The sequence below is a fragment of the Apodemus sylvaticus genome, chromosome 1, assembly GCF_947179515.1.
Source record: "Apodemus sylvaticus chromosome 1, mApoSyl1.1, whole genome shotgun sequence".
NCBI classification, from domain to species: domain Eukaryota; kingdom Metazoa; phylum Chordata; class Mammalia; order Rodentia; family Muridae; genus Apodemus; species Apodemus sylvaticus.
The window spans coordinates 95,896,082-95,921,012 of NC_067472.1; the positions used below are offsets into that span (position 1 = coordinate 95,896,082).

Below are 24,931 nucleotides of genomic sequence, written 5' to 3' on the forward strand. Positions count from 1 at the left end.
TTAGCAATTTATATATATTTATCCATATTCTGTAATGAGCAGTGAGGGGATATAAAGTAGGAAACAGGCACTGTGAAGATTTGGACAATTAAGGTAAGCACAGAATGACTTTTAATACAATGTTAATAAGACACGAGTCAAACAGACAAGTGCAAATGTGTTTCAGACCAAAGTTAATAGGAAAGCAAATGAGACATTCCCCCCTTTTGGAGGGCAATATCTACTAGCCAAACATTGTTAGTCAAATGGCTATTCACAGGTAAAATGTATTTTGTGAAAAACTTGAAATACTCAGAAGTCATTCTGGTATTTTAAACAGCTATGTACAGTATTACCAAGATCAGTTTATATACACAAATATTGAAGAGAAACTGGGCAAAACATTTAAAAATAGGCTAACCATACAACCAAGTACAAGACTTGACAGGAGGAAGGAAACATGTTTTAAAGTCAGAGGACATCATAAGAAAAATTTACAAAACCAGTAATAATTATACTACATTAATACAGCATTCAAACAGGGAGGGAGTAGGTGCACTTTTTCAATGCACTAGCTTCAAAGTCCAAAGAAAAAGAGGTGAAGCTGCTTTTCATGAAGAGCAGCTACACATTTCACATAATTGTTTTGAAAGAAAGCCTATTAACAACAATGATTGTTTAATGCTAGTTTTACAGCAAGAGGAAACTAAAATAGCAGCAAATTCACAAGGCAAGGCTTCCACAGAATGGGCATCCCATGGTGCACATGATGCCTAAAGTGCTCCCAGTTGGATATACAAGTATAATTCACACAGAAAAAAGAACATAAGACTGACACAGGTACACTGGAGGCTGAGTAGTCCTGAGTCTTTGAGCATTTCCCTTTCTGAAGGGAGGGGATGTCCGCAGTAGAGCCCTTGAGTCCTTTCTACAGGTCACAGCAAGGAAAGACACCTTTCATCACACTGCAATAGTGAGTGATAAGCAGCAACCACCACAGTGGCGCACCCCTTAGGGGTGCTGGAACACCCCACAGTGACTGACATCCTACAGGAAACAGACGGGAAGATGAGACAAAGCCTGACAGAGCCAAGTCAGAATACAGCTCTCAACTGTAATTCACAAGTCATAAAAGGCATTTTAGGAAAACTACTGATACCAATGGGCAAAATAATGGCAAAGTGGACTCTAGCAGTGATTTCAACCTAGCTTCCTCTTGTCACAGTTTTTTTCCTTTGCGGGGGAGGGGCTGGGAAATGTGAGCAGTTCAGTATATAGTAAGGCTGACAGAGCGGTTCATTTTCTTTCCAATAAGTCGAGAAGTTCTATTACTCTGGGTGGTGGATCTAGTGGCCATCCGATCCGTGAAGAGCGCCCGTTCCTCAGCTGCAACTTTGGCTGCCATTTGTGCTTTCTTCAGTTCTCTAAAAAAAATAAAAAAAGAGAGCGAGACTTTAATTTACCTACTACATTATTAATTCTATGCAAAGAGTCTAAGAGGACAAATACAAACTGAACTGTTGTGCTGGATAGTTTTATGACACTTTGACACAAACTAGGATCATCAGAGAGAGGGAGCCTCAATAGAGAAAATGCTTTCACAAGGTCAGACTGCAGGCAAACCTGTTTCTTAGTGATTGGAGTGGGAGGGGCCAACCCATTGTGGGCACCGATTCTCGGATGCAATATAAGGGTATATGACACACTTGAGGCTGGTGAAAAGACTCATCAGTGAGAACACCTGGCACCAAGCCCAACAACCTGAGTTTGATGGCCAGAATTCATACCATTAAAAAAAAAAAAAATCAAAGCATGGCATGTGCATATATATATATATATATATATATATGAAATGTAATTTTAAAAAACAACCAAAATAGGAATGAGAAGATGGATTAGCGGGTGAAGTGCTTGCTGCACAAATACACTCACCCAGAAAGCGGGGTAGCGGAGTGGGGGAGTGGGGGATGGGGCTGAGGACTTAGCTCGGTAGTAGAGCCATTTGTCTTGAGCTATGAGGGTGAGACACAGTATGGCTGTGGCAGCACAGGCCTGAATCTTGGAGTTGAGAAGCAGACAGGAAATCCTGAGTGCTTGCCCAGACTGCCCATCTAGCTGCACTGGCAAGCTCCAGGCTCAATGACAGACCCTATCTAGAAAACTGGTATTGTGGTGCACACATTTGATAGCAGAGCCAGAGGCAGGCAGATCTCTGAGGCCAGCCTGGTCTACACAGAGAATCCTTGTCTTAAAGAAAAAAAAATATTTTTGAACAGGAACGTAAAGATGGAGAGAGGAAGACACCTGATATTCACTCTCAGTTGCTGTACAGATGCATACACATATGCATACCACACATACAAATAAAAAAAATTTTTTTGATCAACTTTATCTTTGCCAGGAGTTTTCTGAAACTGTCCCTCAGATCAAATACTAGAATCATTACAAGTAGTAATGAAATCGTTATCAAGGATCAGCAAGCAAGATACTTGTCACACCTGAACAAGTCTACAGACTAAGTCCAATCCCTGGAGAAGCCCAGATGAAAGGGGAATGAGAAAACAGACTTCTAAACAGTATCGTCTGACCTCCATGTATGCAGTCCCAAGTGCCCCTCCCACAATAATACATTACCAATTAAAAACCATGCAGCTACATAATAGCCATTTGCTTCACTGTTTTGTAAAACAGGCTGAAAAAAATGCTATAGGGAAACATATTTGGTGAGACTCTGAGAGAAATGTTACAGATTGATTTAGGTCCTACCATGATTTAGAGCTTAGAGATAATGACCACTTGGAAGCAAACACATTTTTAAATAATTATTTTTGCTTTGATTTTGCTTTGAAAGTAATGAAAATTAAACACAGAGCATGACATATCCCTGGCAACAAAAGCTGTACCACAGAGCCTTCTTTTTACTCCTTTATATTCTATCCCACTTACCCTCTCAGCCCTTTGGTTCTGGGGATCAACCAGGGCCCTATGTTTGTTGGGCAAAGCACTCTTAACCCCTTTTCAGACAGGGTCTGATCATGCAATCCTGGCTGACAGGGAAATCGCCTTGTAGAGCAGGCTGGCATCTAATTCAGAGATCTGTCTCTGCCTTGCAAGTACTAAGATTAAAATAAAGTGTGCACCAATACCAGTCTCACTAAATTGACGGCGATGACTTTCAACAGTCTGTAGCCCAGGTAGAATCTGAACTGGTGATCCTGATGCCTCAACTCTCCCTGGCAGCTGGGTAACATGTCTGTGCCAGCCACCACACCAAACTCAGCCTTAGTATCTGTGTCTCTACAACTAGACACACATTTTTGCAAGTGCATATGGAGACCAGAGGTCAACATCAGATGTCTTCCTTAACTGACATACACCTTAATTTTTTATACTCAAAATCTTTGGTTTTGCAACATAAAACTTTTTAAAAAAATCTGTATGAGTGATTGTTTTATATGCATGTATGTCTGTGCATCATTTGTGTGTCAAGGAGGCCAGAAGAGAGTAATGGATTCCCTGGGACTGAAATCAGACAGTTGTGAGCCTTTATGTGGGTGCTGGGAATTGAACCTCAGTTCTCTGGAAGGGCAGCCAGTACACATAATTGCTGGGTCATCTCTCCAGCTTGCCACACTGTTTTTTTTAAGACAGTATCTTTGACTAAATTTGGAACATCACGATTCAGCTGAGCTGGTAGGAACCTGACCTACCCAGCCTTGCCAGTGCTGAGATGATATACACAAGTCTCTCTGCCCAGTGTTTTACAGTGGGCTGGGGATCCAATCTCAGGTCCTAATGTATGTGTGGCAAACCTTACCTCCTGAACGCTGACTCAATTTGGTTGTCTCACACACAAAACTACAAAGTTTGACAAAACCCTAAATGATCTCTTAAAATCCAAGAATCAATGAGCAAAGTAGAGTAAAAACAGTAATAATAATAATAATAATAATAATAATAATAGTAGTAGTAGTAGTAATAAAACCCTCCTTACTTCTGCAAAAGAGAGTTTTAGTAGTAGTAGTAGTAGTAGTAGTAGTAGTAATAAAACCCTCCTTACTTCTGCAAAAGAGAGTTTTTGAACTTTTCAGCATTCAGTTCTATCCGTAACTGTTCTGCACTCTTTCTAGATGCGGACAACAACACTGAGTGCTTCACCAGCACCGTGGCTGAAGGCCTTCTCTCTGGATCAGGATGAATCATAACCTAAAAAACAAAAGCAAAAAAGTGGTTAAAATGTACAACTTAGAGCCACTTGTGATGATGCACACCTTTAATCCCAGCACTCTGGAGGCAGAGCCCAGCATGGTCTACAGAGCAAGTTCCCAGAATAGTCTGGGCTACATAGAGAACCTGTCTCAAAAAAAGAAAAAGTAGAAACAAAAAACCAAACACCCTACTTAGTAAAAATCCTGAGGTGTTAATAAAGCACTTCACATGTAAAGCACTCACTTTTAGCAACTCTGTCAGCTCCTGTGAGAGCACTTGTGGAATACGAGGCAATCGGCCCTGCCGGATTTCATGCCACTGGTCCCCATTTCTGGGAAGGGGTTCAGCACCAGCAGCGCATACAACTGTGAGAGCAAGAGCAAAAATATCTGCTTTCGGTAGATGGCTATAGTTCTGTAAAATTTAAAAGAGAAAAAAAATTAAGGTAATAGTCAAAACAACAGATTACACACCATAATGATCTCTGTAAAAAGAAAAAAATCATAAACACTTTTGAATGCCACATTTAAGTATCTACTTAGAAAATAAATTGCCAGGCAGTGTTGGTGCATGCCTTTAATCCCAGCACTTGGGAGGCAGAGGTAGGTGGATTTCTGAGTTCGAGGCCAGCCTGGTCTACAGAGTGAGTTCCAGGACAGCCAGGGCTATACAGAGAAACCTTGTCTCAAAAAAAACAAAACAAAACAAAACAAAAAAAAAAAAAAAAAAGAAAAAAAAAAAGAAAATAAGCTGCTAAATCTAGGAAGATAATTAAACTACAAATAATATAGAGAGAGGGGTTAATATAGATTTATATGTCTTTTTGGGTCTGCTTATATTTTTTTTAAAGATTTATTTATGTGTAAGTACACTGTAGCTGTCTTCAGACACTCCAGAAGAGGGAGTCAGATCTCATTACAGATGGTTGTGAACCACCATGTGGTTGCTGGGATTTGAACTCAGCAAGCAGTCAGTTCTCTTAACCACTAAGCCATCTCTCCAGCCCCCAGGATGTTTTCTAGTTCTATCCATTTGACTGCAATGTGGAGAGCTCTTGGTGCTGCTTTCAAGGATGATGTCAGGAACTTGACACTGAGCTAGGACAAGAAAGTAATGGTCAAGATCTTGATTATCTTGCTAAGTCTCTGAAAACCAGGGGACCCTTGGTTATGCCTTGTTGGTTCCTTGACTGCCTTGTTTTTTGACCTAGAACTGACATTATTCTTTGCATACCTGGAACTGGCATTAAAAGCAGACTAAAAAAAGGTAAACCCACCTTAACACTTGCTGGGGTCATACTATAATGCCTAATTGTCTCTTCTTTCTTTAATCCTCCCTCCCTCTAGAACCAGTAGACTTATTACTGAGTTGGCCTGGTCACTGCAAAATGATGTCTTCATTTTTAATAGTGAATAGAACTCCATCATGTAAATGTACCACATTTTCTGTATCCATTCCTCTGTTGAGGAATACCTGGGTTCTTTCCAGCTTCTGGCTATTACAAATAAGGCTGCTATGCACATAAGTGGAGTGCTACGAACACGTGTCCTCTGTGGTGTTATGGAACATCTTTTGGGTATTTGCCCAGGAGTGATATAGCTGGATCTTCAGGTAGAACTATTTCCAGTTTTCTGAGGAACAACCAGAGTGATTTCCAGAGTGACTGCACCACTATGCAATCCATCAGCAGTGGGGGACTGTTCTTTCTCTACATCTTCGCCAGCAAGTACTGTCACTTGGGCTTTTTATCTTAGCAATTCCGATTGATGAATGTAAAGTGGACTCTCAGGGTCATTTTGATTTGTATTTCCCTGATTACTAAGGATGCTGAACATTTCTTTTAAAGTGTTTCTCTGCCATTTGAGATTCCTCTGTTGAGAATTCTGTTTAGCTCTGTACCCTTTTTTTTAAATATTTATTATGTCTAAGTACAGTGTAGCTGTCTTCAGCCATCAGAAGAGGGCATCAGATCTCTTTATGGATGGTTGTGAGCCACCATGTGGGTGCTGGGACTTGAACTCAGGACCTTCGGAATAGGAGTCAGTGCTCTTACCCGCTGAGCCATCTCTCCAGCCCCTGTACCCCATTTTTTAATTGGGTCTATTTTGTTTTTTGGAGCCTAACTTCTTGAGTACTTTGTCTATTCTGGATATCAGCCCTCTGTCAGATGTGGGGTTAGTGTCTTAATGTTTTATACTGCTGTGAAGAGAGAATCATAACCAAGGCAACTAACTTGTAGACATTTAACTGGGGCTAGCTTACAGGTCCAGAGGGTCAGCCAAGGTAGGAGCAGGCATGGTATAGGCTGGCTCTTCCGAAAAGGAAGAGGATCTCTTTTTTTGTTTGTTTATTTACAAATTTTCCAAATATTAAAAGGAAGAGGGCCGGGCGGTGGTAGCGCAAGCCTGTATTCCAAGCACTCTGGGAGGCAGAGGCGGGCAGATTTCTGAGTTCAAGGCCAGTCTGGTCTACAGAGTGAGTTCCAGAACAGCCAGGGGTATACAGAAAAAACCAAATAAACAAATAAATAAACAAATGGAAGAGGATCTAAAGCCCACACCCACAGAGACAGACTTCCTCCAACAAGGACACACCTTTAAATAGTGTCACTCCCTGGGCCAACCATATTCAAACTACCACATTCTACTCCCTAGCCCTCATAGGCTTGTTCAAACACGAGTAGGGGGCACACCTAGCCATAGCATAATAAAAAATACATTTAGACCAACTTCCAAAGTTCCCATAGTTTATAGCAGTCTCAATGTTAAAAGTCCAAAGTTCAAACTCTCTTCTGAGATCCATCCAATCCCTTAACTGCAATCCCCAAAGTAAAACAGGAAAGCAGCTAGGCAAACTCCAAACTCTGCATCTCCATGTCTGAGGTCAAAGTGGCCTTCAGATCACTCCTTTCTCATCTTTGTAGACTGCAACAAACTTCTTTCTCCTGGGCTGGTTCCACTTCCTCTTAGCAGCTTTCCTCAGCAGCTATCCAACAGCTCCAGCATCTTGAACATCTTGGAGTCTCCAAGGCAATTTCAACATTACAACTTCTTGTTCCAATGTCTGGGAGTCACATATGACCATCTGGGTTCCACTAAAGGCTTTGCACCATCTCTTTAGCTCTGCCCTCTGTAGCATTCTAGGCTCTGGTTGACTTCACTCCATTGCTGCTGTTCCTGGTGGTCATCCCATGGTTCTGGCATCTCCAATACACTGGAGTCTGATACTGCAACGAAACTTCACCAATAGCCTCTCATAGGCTCTCTTCACAGTGCCAAGCCTCAAATCCTTTGCATGATCCCTTCAGTCCTGGGCCACCAACTGCAACTGAGGCTGCACCTTCACCACTGGCCTTCCATAGCCTCTCACACTGCCAAGCCTCAGCTGCTCTTTATGGCCCCGTCATGCCTTCAAAACAGCCTGGGTAGCTCTTTTTTTTTTTTTTTTTTGGTTTTTCGAAACAGGGTTTCTCTGTGTAGTCCTGGCTGTCCTGGAACTCACTCTATAGACCAGGCTATTATGGTTGGAAAGGCTAAATGGAAACCTTTAGAGTTGCCTCTGCCAAAGAAAATAGTGAATCAAAACCAGTATCATAATCCTGGAGGAAATGCAGAAATTAGTGCTACCATCAAGGACCTAAAAGATGCAGGGTCGGTGGTTCACACCACATCTCCTACTAACTCTATCTGGCCACTGAGTGCAGAAGACAGATGGATCATGGAGAATGACAGTTGACTATGGAAAAGTAAATCAGGTAGTAATTCCGATTGCAGCTGCTGTACCAGATGTAGCTTCTTACTTGAGCAAATTGACACATCTCCTGGTACATGGTATACAGCTATTGATCTAGCAAAAGCCTTTTTCTCAGTACCTGTCCCCAAGGGCCATTGGAAGCAATTTGCTTTCAGTCAGCAAGGCCAGCAGTATACAGTTTTGCCTCAGGATTTATTAATTCTCTTGCCCTGTGTCATAAATTTAGTTAGGAAGGATTTTGATTCTCTGTCTCTTCCACAAAATATTACATTGATTTACTATATTACTGACATAAAGCTGATTGGACCAAGTGATCAGGAGGTAGCAACCACTGTGGACTTATTAGTAACATTTGAATCAGAGGATTGGAAATAAGTCCAACCAAAATTCAAAGACAGTCTACCTCAGTGAGATTCTAGTGAAGTCCTGTAGTGTGGTGTCAGGAGCCATCTAGGAAAGGTGATTGCCCACCCCTTTTTGTGTGGTCTGCCATGGGTGAGCTCTAAGAGGCTGGAAGAGACTTCATTTCTGGATTGCTTCTTGCTATTGATATGCCTCCTATCACTATTATTTAGTGTATCAATTTCTGGCCATCAGCCCACCCTCTTGGGCAAATGTTTTGTAGATTAACACGAAGAACTTTTTATTTTTATTTTTTGTTTTTTGTTTTTTTGGATTTGGTTTTTTTGAGACAGGGTTTCTCTGTATAGCCTTGGCTGTCCTGGAACTCACTATGTAGACCAGGCTGTCCTCGAACTCAGAAATCTGCCTGCCTCTGCCTCCCAGAGTGCTGGGATTACAGGCGTGCGCCACCACCGCCCGGCTAGGAACACAGCTTCTTAGTGCTCTCAGAAAACACTTCCCAGAAAAATTTCACCTCAGTGATGCTGGTCTCTTCTTAATCATTACTAATTTCTTAGCTCCAGCTAACCAGCATCAGTAGTACCTTCTATTTTTCACTCTAAAGCCAAAGCCACATGGCTAAAGCTGCCGTGCTGATGCTTGCTGGGACTGGAATATGCCCTGCCCCCTAACCTATTACCAGCTTTCTGCAGATACTTACAGCCAATCACTGAACTGAGGGTAGGGACCCTCTATGTAAGAGTTAGAGGAAGGACTGAAGGAGCTGAAGGGGATGGCAAACCCATAGGAAGAACAGTATTAACTAACCCAGACACCTCAAAGCTCTCAGAGACTAAGCCACCAACTTAAAGATTATACATGGGTTGGTCCTTGGCCCTGGGCATATATGTAGCAGAGGACTGCCTTTTCTGGCCTCAGTGGGAGAAGATACGCCTAATCCTGTAGAAACTTGATACCTCAGGAAAGAGGAACATTGGCTGGGGTGGGGGTGGGGGGAGCAAAGGGGAGGGGGAATGGGGTGAAGAACTTGGGAGGGGGAACTGGAAATGGGGGAACATTTAAAAAATGTAAATAAAGTAATTTAATAATAAAAACTAGACCTATGCCCAAAGTGGCATACCTGTTCCAACAAGGCCAAACCTCCTAATGGTGCCACACTCTAGGCCAATCATACACAATCACAATGGAACATTCCTCAGCTGTTAAAAAAATGACATCATGAAAATTGAAGGCCAATGGATAGAACTAGAAAAAAAAAATGGAGAATGTGCCTGAAAAAGTCCCTGTATGCACTAACCGCACATTCTGGCCCCAGTACCTCTGCCTCCTGCTACGTGCATCTTGGTACTGTTCTTGCTAAGTAAAGTGTGTCAGCCCAGGATATGTATTTTATGCTTAAAAGCAAAGATCAGTGATGCCTGAGGTTTTTTCATTTGGGCAAGTTCCCCATACCAGAAGTGAATAAAGACTTTCTATTTGGCTTTAAAAAAAAAAAAAAAAAAAAAAAAAAGACAAATCTACAAACAAATGCTGCTTTATCAGTTATCCATGACTTTCAGAAGCAAGTCTCAAGCATTTAGGGGTGCATATGCAAACAATGTATTTTTTTTTAAAGATTTATTAATTTATTTTATGCATATGAGTACACCACCATTGCTCTCTTCAGACACCCCAGAAGAGGGCACCAGACCCCATTTCAGATGGCTGTGAGCCACCATGTGGTTGCTGGGATTTGAACTCAGAACCTATGGAGGAGCAGTCAGTGCTCTTAACCGCTGAGCCATCTCTCCAGCCCTGCAATGCATTTTCAGAAATACAAGCTTCAGATATGCATACATTCAGTAAGGCAGACCAGTGTGCATGGAGAGAAGAGCAAGGGACTACATTAGACTTTATGTGACACATGTCACAATTTACCTTTCATTTCCAACATTGTTTTCACATTGTTCTCTATGTATACACAATCATTCTTTTTTTTTTTTTTTTTTTGAGTCAGGGTTTCTCTGTGTAGCCCTGGCTGTCCTGGAACTCACGCTATAGACCAGGCTGGCCTTGGACTCAGAAATCCGCCTGCCTCTGCCTCCCAAGAGTGCTGGGATTACAGGCATGCGCCACCACTGCCCGGCTGTTTTTTCTTTTTTCTTTCTTTTTTTTTTTTTTTTAAGATTTACTTCTTTTTATGTGCATTGGTGTTCTATGCGAAGGTGCCAGATCCTCTGGAACTAGAGATAAAGACAGTTGTGAGTTGCCACATGGGTGCTAGGAATTGAACTTGGGAGTTGAACTGGGGTTTTCTGAAAGATCAGCCAGTGCTCTTAACTGCTGAACCATCTCTCCAGCTGGAAATGTGATTTTTAATCACATTTAATCAATGTAGTGACAATTTGGTCTCTAGAAGGCTATACAAATTTGAAGTTCCACTGGTAGTGAGTGGGACAACTTTCAATGCCATTAGACTCCCTTCCCAGATAGGATTAGACTTTCTACTTTTAGTCTACTGGTTACTTAATTTTTAACATATTAGAATTCAGTCTTCTGTCAACTGATACAAAGCAAATACTATAATCCAAGAAAGAAATTACCTCTTGTAAAACTTCATTTGCGAGGAAACGACTATCACCTTCTTCAACTTGAGGACTAGAGATTCTTGTTACATGCCCAAGATCACCTAGAGGTATCAGAAAAGTACAGTAGTTCAGTTAGTAGACAACTTATCTAACATGCACAAAGCCCTGCCATATAAACCAACCACGTCAATACATGCATATAATCCTATGATTCAAGGCAGAGGCAGGGGAATTCTCAGCTTTTGGGGCTACGATACAAGCTCAAGGAAGTAGACCTGGGATACATACATACCTAGGATACATGAAATCCTGTCTCAAAGTACATAAACAGGGGCTGGAGAGATGATGGCTCACAGACAAGAACACTTGATGCTCTTGCTAAGGTCCAAAGTTCCATTCCCAGCATCCACAGAGTAGCTCTTTATTTGTTACTGAGTTCCTGGGGATCTGATGCTTCTCCTGGCCTCTTTAGGCACCAAGTATCCAATGGTTATGAGGTTAACACTTCAAAAGGTATTATGGAAATGTCTCAGTGGATAAAATGCTTGCCTCACAAGACTAAGGACCAGAATTCATATCCCCAGGACCTATGTAAAAACCAACACAGGAACACAGGTCTGCAAACCCAAAACAATGTCAAGATGAAAGCTAGAGACAGAAAAATCCCAGGGGTTCACAGGCTACCTACTCTGGTATCCAAGGCAGTATACAACAACCAAAGACCCCACCTAGAAACAAGGAGGAATATGAGAACTAACACTCAAGCCTGTCCTCTAATATCCACATGCTGTGGCAGTCTTTCCCACCACACCCAGACTACACCCATGCACATAGCAACCCAAGACCAATGCTTCTCAATTCTAACAGTTACCCTAATAGTTAACAAAATAGTTTTACCTATTTTAAACATAACTTTGTTGGATATCCAGTCATCTTCATCTCCTTCCTCAGAGACAGCATTTGGGATTGAGGTTCTAGATATAAAAATATTACCTGTTGAATAAAAATAACTATATTTAGCAAACAAGGCTGAAGTGGAAACTTCTAGTTCTTTGGAAAGTTAGTTATGTCAAATAAAGTTTTGCCAGGCACACAAGTGAAAGAATGCCTTGCTAAAGCAAACACAGTGTACCTGTGAATAAATATGACCCCACAGCCAGTGGGAGACTTTAGTGATACTGACACTAGTATATTGGTTCACCTTATATAGCACTGTTGAGCTCAACTTGCAATAACACTGCCACTGAGAGAAACTCACCAAGAACTGCTCATGAGGTTCCTGGGGCAGCTTGCTGCTTCTGTGGCCTCACCTCAGGCCAGCTGGCACTCATGCCTGGTGTCTGCCTGCCTAGAGGACTGGTCTGCAGCTGCTGAGTCCTATTTGGTGTTTGCTACAGGACTGAATTGCTGAAAAAGAAGATCAAGCTTGCCTCCCAAAGAAGTACTGCTGTACAGGTACTTCCCCCATAGCTTAATAACTTTTCGCTTCCACTACTTTTTTAAAAAGATTTATTTTATATATGTGAATACATTGTTGTTGTCTTCAGCCACATCAGAAGAGGGCATCAGATCCCATTACAGATAGTTGTGAGCCACCATATGGTTGCTGGGAATTGAACTCAGGACCTTTCAAAGAACAGTCAATGCTCTTAACCGCTGAGCCATCTCTCCAGCTCCTCTTCTACTACTTCTGCTAGGTGGTGGGCTAGAGGAGAGCTTGAACCCTTATTAAAAGTAGGTTGCAAAAATTGTATGCCTGCACAAGGCCAAAAATAAAAATCATCCATAAAGCTGGTAAGATGACTCCATGAGTAAAGGCACTCGCTGCCAAGCCTGACAATCTGAGTTCAATTCCCAGATGCCACATGATGAAAGGAAAAAACCCAACTATGCCAGGTTCTAAAAGATTATCAACATGCTTGGCGGTGTTAGCACGGCCTTTAATTCTAGCATTCGTAAGACCTCTGAGGTCGAGGTCAGTCTGGTGTACAGAGTGAGTTTCAGGACACAGAGAAGCCCTGTTTCAAACAAAACAAAGCAAAAAAAACAAAACAACAAAATCCATAAAGTCTTATACCAATCTTAGGGAGAACAACAACTTCAAGGGATAAAGACCCAAGGCTGTATGCCTTGGGAATGCTTTTTTGTTTTGTTTTCAGGACAGAGTTTCTCTTTGTTGTTGCAAGATTTGATCACACTGTGAACCCTGTTTTTTTTTTTTTTTTAAAACAAAACAAAATAAAACCAGTCTTCTAGTTGTGGCATGGCTCAGCCCTTAGCATACACCTTTAATTCCAAACAATGAAGGTGAAGCTTCTTTGTAGAAGGAAACACCCACGTTTGAAAGTGATGTCTAATTTTGAGTGGCAGACAAAGTGACAAATCAGAGAAAGATTGGACAAAATAGGATATGCCCAATTCTTCAAAAAGATAAAAGGGAAGCTACTTAAGAGAGTAATTAGGGGCTGGTGAGATGGCTCAGCGGTTAAGAGCACTGCTCTTCCAAAGGTCCTGAGTTCAAATCCCAACAACTATATGGTGGCTCACAACCATCCGTAATGAGATCTGACACTTTCTTCTGGTGTATCTAAAGATAGCTACAGTGTGCTTATATATATTAATAAATCTTAAAAGAAAAAAGAGTAGTTAGTGCAGAGAGGAATGAGAAAAAGCGATTTTACTGGGACAGTCTTACAGAGACAGGTTGCAGAAAAAGAACAAGCTAGACACAGGTGAAGACAGAATGAGTCAGAGAATGAGTATAAGACAGAAGATTCGAACATATTGCCAAAGTTAGTACGAGGCCAAGCACAGCAATTCAGGAAAGACAGAGCGAGAGAAGCCAGCTTGAACCAGTCAGCTTGGGGAGGAGTTTGAGCCAAAACAGCTGAGTTGAACCAACCAGCCAGAGAGGGAAAAGAACTAACTAGGAAAGGGTGAGCTCATTCAGCATCAAGTCACAGAGGCGAAAAACATTGTAGGCCTAAGTAAGATTGTACGGAGGCTAGAAGCTTCCAGGACTAGGCCTAGGATAGCAAACAGAAGCAGAAAGCCTCAAGAACAACAATTACACCAGGAAAATAAAAGTCACTTTTATAGGCTGTACTGAAACTTGCTTTGTTGCATGTAGACCAGGCTGGCCTCACATTCACAGATTCACTTGTTTCTGCCTCCTGAATGCTAGAATTAAGAGTGTACCACCATACCCAGGTAATTAGTTAGCTTTGTTGTTGTGTTGGTGGCTGGTTTTTGTTTTTAAAGAAAAGCACCTCACCTGTTAGAATTAGTTTGAATTCATTAACCCTTCTTTTTTTTTTATTCGATATATTTTTTATTTACATTTCAAATGATTTCCCCTTTTCTGGCTTCCCACTCCCCGAAAGTCCCATAAGCCCTCTTCCCTCCCCCTATTCCCCCCATCCACCCCTTCCCTTCATTAACCCTTCTAACTTTAGGAAGCATAGGGAAGGCAGAAGCTAAAAATATAAGAAAGCAACCAGTTAAATACAGAAATTTATCTGTAGAATTAAGTTTTACCATTTTTAAGAAGTAGAGGGGACGGGCTAGAGAGATGGCTCAGTGTTTATGAGCATTGACTGCTCTTCAGGTCATGAGTTCAAATCCTAGCAACCACATGGTGGTTCACAACCATCTGTAATGAGATCTGATGCCCTCTTCTGATGTGTCTGAAGACAGCTAGACTGTACTTATAGATAATAAAAAAAAAAAAAAAAAAAAAAGAAGTAGAGGGGACACCTTTAATCCCAGCACTTGGGAGGCAGAGGCAGGTGGATCTATGGAGTGAGTTCCACAGGTGGATCTATGGAGTGAGTTCCACAGGTGGATATATGGAGTGAGTTCCAAGACAGACAGGGCTACACAGAAAAACCCTGTTGAAAAACAACAACAAAAAAAAGTAGAGGGGCTGGAGAAATGGCTCAGCAGTTAAGAGCACCGGCTGTTCTTCCAGAGGACCAGAGTTCAATTCCCAGCACCCACATGGCAGCTCACACCTACCTGCCTTTTCAGGGTTTCTGACACCCACACACAGCCATATATGTAGGCAAAACACCAATGAACATAAATATTAAAGAAAAGAAAAAGTAGCAGGATAAAACCTGAAAAGGGTAATGATATAACCAGATGTACAGCATGGTCCTAAAACAGATACCATGTAAACTATGAAAGACTTGGGCCAGTATTGGGGTGATCTAATGCTCCCATCATAAAACACTAGCAAGTAATCAATGAAAAGTAGTAAGGCGCTTTCACGCTTTCGCATTGTTACAATGAAGTACTTTATTTTCTATATCCAGGTCCCAAACAATATAGCCAGAGCACCTGTAATACTTACTAGGTTTTATATCCATGTGAACCAAAGACATTGAATGTATGTATCTCAAGCCCCGGCCAACTTGCAAAAGGAGATCCTTCAGCTCTACTTCAGTAAAGTAGCTCATGACTCTGTAGTTCTCACTTATAGCATCAGCTAAACTCCCACCTAATAGAAACAGCAAAAATTAGCATTTTATTTTCTCTTCTCTCTATATTGACAACTGCAATTCTGCACCCAGAAAATGATACTTATTATTATTATCTCTCGGTTCAACTTTCTTGGGATATCTTTTATTTTTGTTTTAGTATGAAATATATTTGCAATTATAGAAAATACAACTAGGCTGGGCGTTGGTGGTACACGCCTTAATCCCAGCACCTGGGAGGCAGAGGCAGGCGGATTTCTGAGTTCAAGGCCAGCCTGGTCTACAAAGTGAGTTCCAGGACAGCCAGGGCTATACAGAGAAACCTTGTCTCTAAACAAACAAACAAACAAACAAAAAAACCAAAAAGAAAGAAAATACAACTTAACGCCAGGCCTGGTGATCAGGCACACAGTCCCAGCTTTTGGGAGGGAGGCTAAGGTAGGAGGGTCACAAGTTTGAGCCCAGCTTAGGCTAAGGATGAGTTTGAGGTTAGCTAGCCCAGACAACTTTCTAACATTCTCAAAAGTTAAGGGCAGGGTGCAATGCTGACCACGCATGTAGAGATCCTAGGTTCAGGTCTCAGTCCTGGGGGAAAACACAATTCAGTAACCAACTTTTATTCACTTTCTCAGAATAACTTGTGAGGTTTCTTTTTCTAAGGGGCAGAGGCAACCTTCAGTTGTTAAGTGAAATGGGCAAACTCCTGAAAGTGGAACAAGAACCAGGCCATTTTACACAAATCTTTAATCCCAGCACTTTGGAGGTAGGGACTGGCAGACATTTGAGTTCAAAGCCAGCCTGGTCTACACAGCAAGTTATAGACCAGCCAGAACTACATAGCAAGACCCCGTCTCTAAATAAGAATCTGATTTAAGCCAGGCGGTGGTGGCGCATGCCTGTAATCCCAACACTCTGGTCTACAGAGTGAGTTCCAGGACAGCCAGGGCTACACAGAGAAACCCTGTCTCGAAAAAACCAAATCCCAAAAAAACAAACAAAAAAACAAAACAAAACAAAACAAAACAAAAAATCTGATTTAAACCAGGAAATGGTAGAAGCCTTTACTACCTATGTCATGTATTGATCCACAACTATTAGACTGTTATTTATAAAACAAAAAGCAAAAACCAAAACAAAACAAAACAAAAAAACTTTACTATCAAGTGTTTTCTAAACCTTACAGTTCTTTTTTTTCTTTTATTGGAAATAGGGTCTCTATGTAGCCCTGGCTGGCAACAAACTCAAGAGAGATCTGTCTACCTCTGACTCTAGAGTGTACCACAACAGCCAGCTATGTTTCTTTTAAAAAAAATTTAATTTTTATAAAAACGAGCTTATGTGCACGCATAAGTGAGTGCTTAGTATTTGTGCACATGTGGAAGGTAGAAAAGGGTGCTGGTGTCTCTCCACCTATTTCTTTGAGGCAAGATCTCTCCTAGAACCCAGGATTCATTGACATTTTCTCTGCTATGCTGCAAACCAGAAGCCCCAGTGATTCTCCTGTCTTTGCTTCCCTGGGACTTGGGGCTCAGAGGGCATATTCAGGAAGCCCAGCTTGTTGCAGAGATTCTGGAATTTTCACTCTAATGCTTGTAATTGCCAGCAAGCACTCTTAAACTACTGAACCATCTTCATGGCCTCCTAAACCATAAATGTCTCTAATCTTTATGGAAACAATTTAAAAATAAAAACAACCTATTATGTATTAAAAGGTATGCTTAGCCAGGATGTAGTGGTGTATGCCTTTAATCATAGCACTTAGGAGGTAGAAGCAGATGGAACTCTGTGAGTTATCTACAGAGCAAGTTCCAGGGACAGCCAGGGCTACCAAAGAGAAACCTTGTATTAAAAAACAAAAAACAAAAGGCTAGCTTGTAATAATAGCAGATTTCTGGCCGGGCATGCCTTTAATCCCAGATGCAGGCAGATTTATGAGTTCAAGGCCAGTCATGAGTGAGTTCCAGGACAGTCAGGGCTACAGAGAAAACCTGTCTTGAAATACCAAAAAAAAAAAAAAAAAAAAGAAAAAAAAGAAAAAGAAAAAGAAAAAAGAAAAAAAAGAAAAGAAAAGGAAAAAAAACAGAAGAAAAAAGGCAGATTTCTATTAAGGATCAGAATTCAAAACTTCTGGTAAAGGTTTAATGAAAAAGGAAGGTGAAAGACTTGTGAAAAACCATACAAAGCTGACCTTTATTTTCCTACTTTGTTTACACTGAGGTGGGGGGCGCATATAGACAATTTAGAAAACCATAACTTACTGCAGTAGTTGATTTGGCCCTTACAGACTCATGTGTTTGAATGCTTGGCCTACAGAAGTGACACTTTTTTTTGGTTTGTTTTTTGGATTTGGTTTTTTTGAGACAGGGTTTCTCTGTATAGCCCTGGCTGTCCTGGAACTCACTCTGTAGACCAGGCTGGACTCGAACTCAGAAATCCGCCTGCCTCTGCCTCCCAGAGTGCCAGGATTACAGGTATGCGCCACCACCGCCCGGCAGGAAGTGACACTATTAGGAGGCATCCTTGTTAGAGGAAATGTGTCACTGTGGGGGTGGGCTTTGAGGTCCTATGCTCAAGCTCCGCCCAATGTGGGAGAACCTCCTCCTGGCTGCCAGTTAAAGACAGTCTCCTGCTGCCGCCTTTGGATCAAGATGTCTCAGCTCTTCCAGCGCCATGTCTGTACACTGCTATGATTCCTCCCAAGATCACTGAACCTCTGAAACCGTAAGCCAGCCCCAATTAAATGTTTTCTTTCACAAGAGTTACCTTGATCATGGTATCTCATCACTGCAATAAAACTCTAGGACACTTATTTAGTGTAAGTATTAATGACAGCAGTAAACTAAACTGGAAAGATGTTGGGAATACAGCAGGATTTCAGAATGTCTTCAAGAAATGGTTAAATTTAGATGAATGGACTCATTGTCCTTTTATGAGCAACTAACATCAATATAAGAAGCATGCAAAAAGAGAAACCTAAATACAATAAGTATTCATTGAAAACATCTTTGTTATGATTTGAATTTGTTTCCCAAAGTTCAATTGTTAGAAACTAAGTCCTAGCAGGGCGGTGGTGGCGCACGCCTGTAATCCCAGCACTTGGGAGGCAGAGGCAGGCAGATTTCTGAGTTCGAGGCCAGCCTGGTCTACAGAGTGAGTTCCAGGACAGCCAGGGCTACACAGAGAAACCCTGTCTGGGGGGGGGGGGGGGGAAGAAAGAAACCGAGTCCTAGTAAAAGATAAACAGGGCCATACCTTCAAGAATGGTTTATTGTTAAATTAAGTCTGCCTCATGGCACAAACAAGCCTGGAAGATGTGAGATGGAATATAAGATCAAGGCCTGCCTCGGCTAAAGTGTGAGCAAGGCCAACCCTGGGTAACTGCTTAGTAAAACCAGTCACAAAACAAGATACAAAAAAGAACTGAGGATATATATACCTCAGTGGTAGGGCCCTTGAGAGCAGTCAAAGGGCTCTCAGTTCAATCCCTAGTACTGCAAAGAAAAAGATTAGCGCCATGAGATTTGCCCTCGAAAATAGAACATTCCACCCAGGACCACACAGTAAAATCCTGCAATCCACATGAAAATATACAGCATGACTGACCATCTCAGATGTTGATACCATGTTCTTAGACTTCCTAGTGTCCAAAACAAACCAAATGAATTTATTATAGTTGCCAATTTCTTTGCATTCCTGTACAACTAAAGATAAGACTAGACAATCTTTCCTATGTGCCATAAACTATACTATACTGTGTGCTAGGAAATACCAAAATATACACAGCAAGGCACTCAGTGGGCAGTCTTCTCAGGAAGCTCAGCACTGAGTGAAAGGCATATAAACACAATACTACTGAGACATGAAAATGTCACAGAAGGAATAAGGCTTCCACTCAAAATTCATGTTGCTAGCTGGGCAGTGCTGGTGCACGCCTTTAATCCCAGCACTTGGGAGGCAGAGGCAAGCCAATTGAGTTTGAGACCAGCTGGTCTACCGAGTTCCAGGACAGCCAGGGATATATAGAGAAATCCTGTCTCGAAAGACCAAAACAAACAAACAAACAAACAAACAAAACCTAACAAGGGGGCTGGAGAGATGGATCAGCAGGTAAGAGCACTGACTGTTCTTCTAGGGATCCCAAGTTCAATTCCCAGCAACCACATAGTGCCTCACAACCATCTGGAATGGGATCTGGCGCCCTCTTCTGGTGTGTCTGATGATAACTTGACAGTGGACTCATAAATATAAAATAAATAATTAAAAAAAAAAAAAGATCCTAACAAGGGGACTGGAGAGATGATTCAGGAGTTAAGAGCATTGGCTGGTCTTCCAGAGGTCCTGAGTTACATTCCCAGCAACCACATGCCATCTCATAAACGTCTACAAGTTCAGTTCCAGGAAATCTGACACTCTCAAACACCAATGCACATAAAAATAAATTAATTAAAAAAATAATCTTAATGTACATGCGCACACACACAAAGAGGGAGCCAGGGATGTATCCTAACACATATGAGAACTGCCCCCACCCCAAAAATAAGGAAAAAAAAAAAGAAAAACTTAAAATTATAATATGGCGAGGCAGGCGGATTTCTGAGTTCGAGGCCAGCCTGGTCTAAAGAGTGAGTTCCAGGACAGCCAGGGCTACACAGAGAAACCCTGTCTCAAAAATCCAAACCAAAAAAAAAAAGATTGTAATAACTATTCCCATAGTGCTTACCATTACAGTATTCATTCTGTATAAGCATATGGTCATCTTCTGCCCAGGCAGAGAAATAGCGAACCACATGGGGATGCTGCCCAAGCACAGCATGAGCATATACTTCTCTCAAAGCATTCTGCCTAGAAGAACAACATGAACAAGAAGTTGTCATTTCTACTCAGGAGTAATCAAAGCACCATAAAGTAAACCCAGCCTTTTTTTAAAACTATCACTATGCCAAAAGGTGACTTACTTAAGAGAACTAAGAATTATGCAAACTGGCATGGTGGCACACACTTTAACCCTAATCAGAGAGACTGAGGCAGGAGAATGGGAATTCAAAACCTCCAGTACATAATGAGCCCACCCAGGCTAGTCTGAGCTACACAAAACCCTTAGGATGCTGGAGAGATGGCTTAGCAGGTAAGAGCAATGGACTTCCAGAGGTCCTGAGTTCAACTCCAGCAACCACATGGTGGCTCACAACAAACTGTATTGGGAGTCAATGCCCTCTTCTGGTAGTTTGAAGACACTTATAGTGTACCATATACATAAAATAAATCTTTAAAAATAAATAAATGAAGGCATTAGGTGTTTGATTACCTAAAGCCTTAATGTTTATTAATAACAAAGGGGATAAAAAACAAAAGACAAAAATGTTTAATACATACTCATCAACAGAGCCAGCCAATGGTTTTTTTGATCGTTTAATGGCGTAAATGCATCCATCTAGCCTCTTCACACATTTAAACACAGAACCAAATTCTCCAGAACCAATTTTCTCCAGCTCATGAAATTCAGTTGTATATCGTGACTTCATATTGCTTTCAGTAATTGTAATTCTCTGTAAAAGGAGGGAATCCATGTATAATACAAAGACATAAAACTTGAAAATATCATTCTATGCTTAATTAACATGCAAACATTTATTAATGTTTTTAAATAATAAAAAGTTATTTACTTTAGCAGGTCTTGTTTCATCTTCAAACTCATAATCACTGGCTTCCATGTCTTCAGAGGAACTGAAAAAAATGTGGGTTTTTAACAAAACATCAACTTGAGACTAAAAACTAGAGAGTAAAATGCATTTTAATAAATACAAACAAAAGGCAAAGCATTTCATTTTATAACCCTAAAATTTGACTCAGATGATGAAAAAAAAAGTGAGATAGGCTGAGATAGGCTCACTAACTAGACTGCTGTCACACAGAAATAAAAGCATTAGAAATGAAATCTCTGACCACCAAAATAGCTCAGAACAGTAGTTCACAATATCACTCACATTACTTTTTACAATGCATAACAGAAACAAAATTACAAAATAGCAATAAAATAACTATGGTTGAGGGGTCACCATAACAAGAGGAACTATATGAAGGGTTGCAGCATTAGGAAGACTGAGAAATACTGGTTCAAAAGGTAAAAGTTCTCTAGCTACCGCTTGACACCTGAGTTCAATCCCAGTGACCCACACAGTGAAAGGAGAACCAACTCCTGAAAGTTGACCCCCACATGTGTGAACCTCACACACAAATATATGTAGTAACAACTCTCTTCCATTAATTGACACCATAAATCTAGGCTTTTTTTTTTTTTAAAAAAGATTTGTGGGTATGGCAGTCACAGGCATGCCTGGCGGCTGAACAATCAGAAGGGTCAATGGGTCGTCGTCCCCCCCCCCCAACTAGAGTTACAGCCATTTGTGAGTTGCCACATAGGTGCTGAGAACTAAATCGCAAGAACAGCAAGAACTAAACTCCAAGAACAGGGAAGCCACCTCTCCAGTCATGGAATCACTGTTATTCTTTCTCTGACCATTTCTTTCTTATAGCTGACTATCTGTCTCCTAGAAAGCTAAGTGCTAACATAAGGGAAACTTTCAGAGTGAAGGCATTCATGCCACTCCGTAGAAACCTAGTTGTGATCGTACACCTTAGGTGTACAGAGGAACCACACAATACTTACTCATTAAAATATGCTCTCTTTCTCCCACGACACCGTCCTGAGGAATGGAGTAATACAGGATCCGGAGTAAAGGGGTTAATATTCACTTGAGGAGTTTGCCGAGTGTCGAATTCTCTTTTTCCTGATTTTTCTGTGTCCATGAACAGAGAACTACCCCGGAGTTTAACAGAGCTGGAATCAATAACTCGAGCTTTGGAAAGCAAACTCTAGGAAAGGGAAATACAATCTTCAGGATCCAGTCTTCTGGCTACTCTTCTCAATATAACCTCCAACTGGCCTCTCGTAAGTGGCCGACCGTGGAGCCCAAAGCAGCACACTGTGAAGCTCTGTACTAACCCATGCAGGGAGGCTCCGCTACCCAGCTTGGGGAAAGAACGGAACAAGACGGGGCAACGCACAAGCCTTAGTTATATTTCAAGGAAAACAAACAATTGAATACTACTTATCTGCAAAAGGCAGCGAAGTCAAAACTAGTACCTAGTCCTAAAAAGGAACAATTGTAGTGAATGAACTACAAAAATGTTCCTAACCGTGGCTAAAAATTAACAAGCTCTTTTAACAGTCTAAAAACACTCACATAAAAAACACCCACATCCACCTCAAGTAGGCTTTTGAAGGCCACCTCACTGGACTCCTCCCCTTACTACTAAGAGGGATGGTGCCTTGGGCCTGTCGGCCTATAAAACAGCAAAGCACAAAAGCACATGTATACTCGAGGTTTATGGCTAAAGTTACATGGAAATCAATAAATAGCTTCCATTTAAAAGGCTTATGTCGAGAGGCATGGGAGCGCGCCTTTAGTTCCAGCACTCGGGAGGCAGAGGCAGGAGGATCTCTAAGTTCCTAGTTCCTACAAAGTGGGTTCCAGAACAGCCAAGATTGTTACACATAGAAACGTCTCAAAAAAAAAAGGGCTTATTTCCCGTGTTAAACTTACAGGTGCCATGCCTGTCTTTATTTGGGGAATTTCCTACTCTTAATTTTTTTTTGTGACTTCTCAAGTAATACCAGTGACAGTATGCATATTCACGGGCTATTCCGGACGGGTTCTGAACACACACACTTCTTTAAGACACAGTTTTGACACATAGACCAACAAAACCATAGGGGAAACCCCAGAATAAACACAAAGCCTCCCTAATACTAAGTCCATAAAGACAATCAAAAGCCACCTGGAATATTCAGGAGTTCACGACTGTAAACGCAAAGACAACTCCTAAAAAGAAGCGCAGAATCGCTAATGCCATATCACAAGTCCAGGGGGTTAGAACAAAACCTTTAGCAATTCCTTCTATCCGTGCCCCTGAAATTGCAGGCCCGGACACCGGATTTAACAGGCGCCATATGGCTCGAGTGTCAGGTGGCCGGCAGCAGTCCCGCATCCTAGCACACCGCGCCACCGGGGCCAAATACTCAACCACCTGGACAGCAGGAACCAGGCCCTTTGTAAAGTGGAGCAGTTACAGCCCAGGCCCATTGTTCAGTTACATAATCTTAACCGACAACTTCTAGGCAGAGCCAAAAAAGGGGGCTGCCAACTTTTTTTTTTTTTGAGTGGCGGCGCAGGACAGCGAGCGGGGTGCGGCGGGGCGGTTATGTAACCGAACCCCGGCAGCGGCGCGCAGGGCTTCAGTGCCGCGGACTTTTTTTTTTTTTTAAAGACCCCGGAGCGGGCTCCTCCGCCGCCTCCATTACCTTGGGAGTGTGCGGCGTGTCGAACAGGCGCAGCTTGCGGAAGGTCTTGTGCGGAGGGGTGCTGGGGTAGTCGGGCTGCGGCGAACAGGGGTCATCCTCCATGGCCCGCGGAGCCCCGCAATCCTGCGGGGAGGCATCCCCCGGGCCGCCGCAGCGCACCGGCGAGAACGGGCTACCCAGAAAGTAGGCGGCCGCAGGTGATTTGACGGGCGACGAGGAGCCGAAACCCTCCTCCTCCCAAGAGTCGCCCTCAGCGCCTCCACCCGCCGCCTGCGAGCCGCCGCCGCCGCCCTGCAGCAGCAAGTCGTCCTCCAGCTCTCCGGGGCTGCCCGGCTCCGCGCCGGGCGAGCGACGGCGGCGCTCGGCCTCGGCCTCGGCCGGGCTGCGTGCAGAAGGCAGGGGCGAATCAGGTTCCTGGAAGGCCGAGTCCTCCCCGGTACTGTGGCCGCTGCCTTCCTCCTCCTCCTCCTCTTCTTCCTCACAGTCACTGCCGGGTGAGAAGATGAGCTTCTGCCGCAAACTGCAGGCGGCTGCGACTCGGCGGTTGGGCGGCGGCTGCTGTCGGCTCAGGAAGCTCATTTCCCGGCTGCAGGCACGGCGGAGCACCGGAGAACAGAGGACCGGCGAGCACAGGCCGGCGGCGTCCAGGTCGCGGCTGGCACAGGGGGCGGGTCCGCCACGTGCGATCGGGCGCGCCGGGCTGAGGCTGCAGCTGGCCTGCGCGGCGGCCGCAACTCCGAGGCCAGCCAAGCTCCCGCCGCGGCGACGGCTGCGGCGCGGTATGTCCAGCGGAGACTGGCCGGTCCAGCGCTGGCCAAAGTCTCCGTAAGTTCGTCCGCAAGTTCGGGTTCCGCGGCTTCCCGCGACCGTTAACCACGTGAGGGCCCAGCCCACCAATCCCCGCCCAGTCCCGGTTTGAAAAAACAGAGAGGGCGCGACGTAGCCCACGGGGGAGGAACCAGTTACGCGATTTTGGCGGGAACTCGCTGGCTCCGCCCCACAGCCTAGGCGCGCCGCCAGTCCTGAGTGGGTCGTGGCATCCAGGGCCAATGAGTGGGCCTGGATTGCACAGAATCCCGCCCAGAGCCTATGTCTAGAGGACCCGAGCCGGCCGGGAGCCGCCCTGCGAGGAGGGGCGAGAGTACCGCGTCTACCGTCCTGTGCTGGGCGTGGGTCAGCCTCCCGGTCTCCAGGTTCAGAAGCATCCGGGCACCGTG

General features: G+C 43.0%; 1 protein-coding gene across 1 annotated transcript; it reads right to left on the reverse strand.

The window, feature by feature from the left end:
- On the reverse strand, positions 1-24,931 carry Wee1 (WEE1 G2 checkpoint kinase). Its single transcript, XM_052201330.1, has 11 exons — positions 23,715-24,931; positions 22,020-22,225; positions 21,016-21,076; positions 20,726-20,898; positions 20,073-20,194; positions 15,226-15,372; positions 11,769-11,864; positions 10,887-10,972; positions 4,432-4,602; positions 4,040-4,185; positions 1-1,403 (listed from the first exon to the last, which is right to left on the reverse strand). Exons 1-11 carry the CDS (start codon positions 24,291-24,293, stop codon positions 1,247-1,249), a joined length of 1,944 nt encoding a protein of 647 aa, XP_052057290.1. The 5' UTR covers positions 24,294-24,931; the 3' UTR covers positions 1-1,246.

What these genes read in the sequence shown, in the direction of transcription:
- Wee1 (XM_052201330.1), bottom strand. Translation starts at nt 24,293, where the DNA reads ATGAGCTTCCTGAGCCGACAGCAGCCGCCGCCCAACCGCCGAGTCGCA. An exon ending in ACACGCCGCACACTCCCAAG is followed by an intron (nt 22,226 to 23,714) that starts GTAATGGAGGCG and finishes TCCCTTTCCTAG; the next exon opens with AGTTTGCTTTCCAAAGCTCG. An exon ending in ACAGAATGAATACTGTAATG is followed by an intron (nt 15,373 to 20,072) that starts GTAAGCACTATG and finishes TGTTTCTATTAG; the next exon opens with GTGGGAGTTTAGCTGATGCT.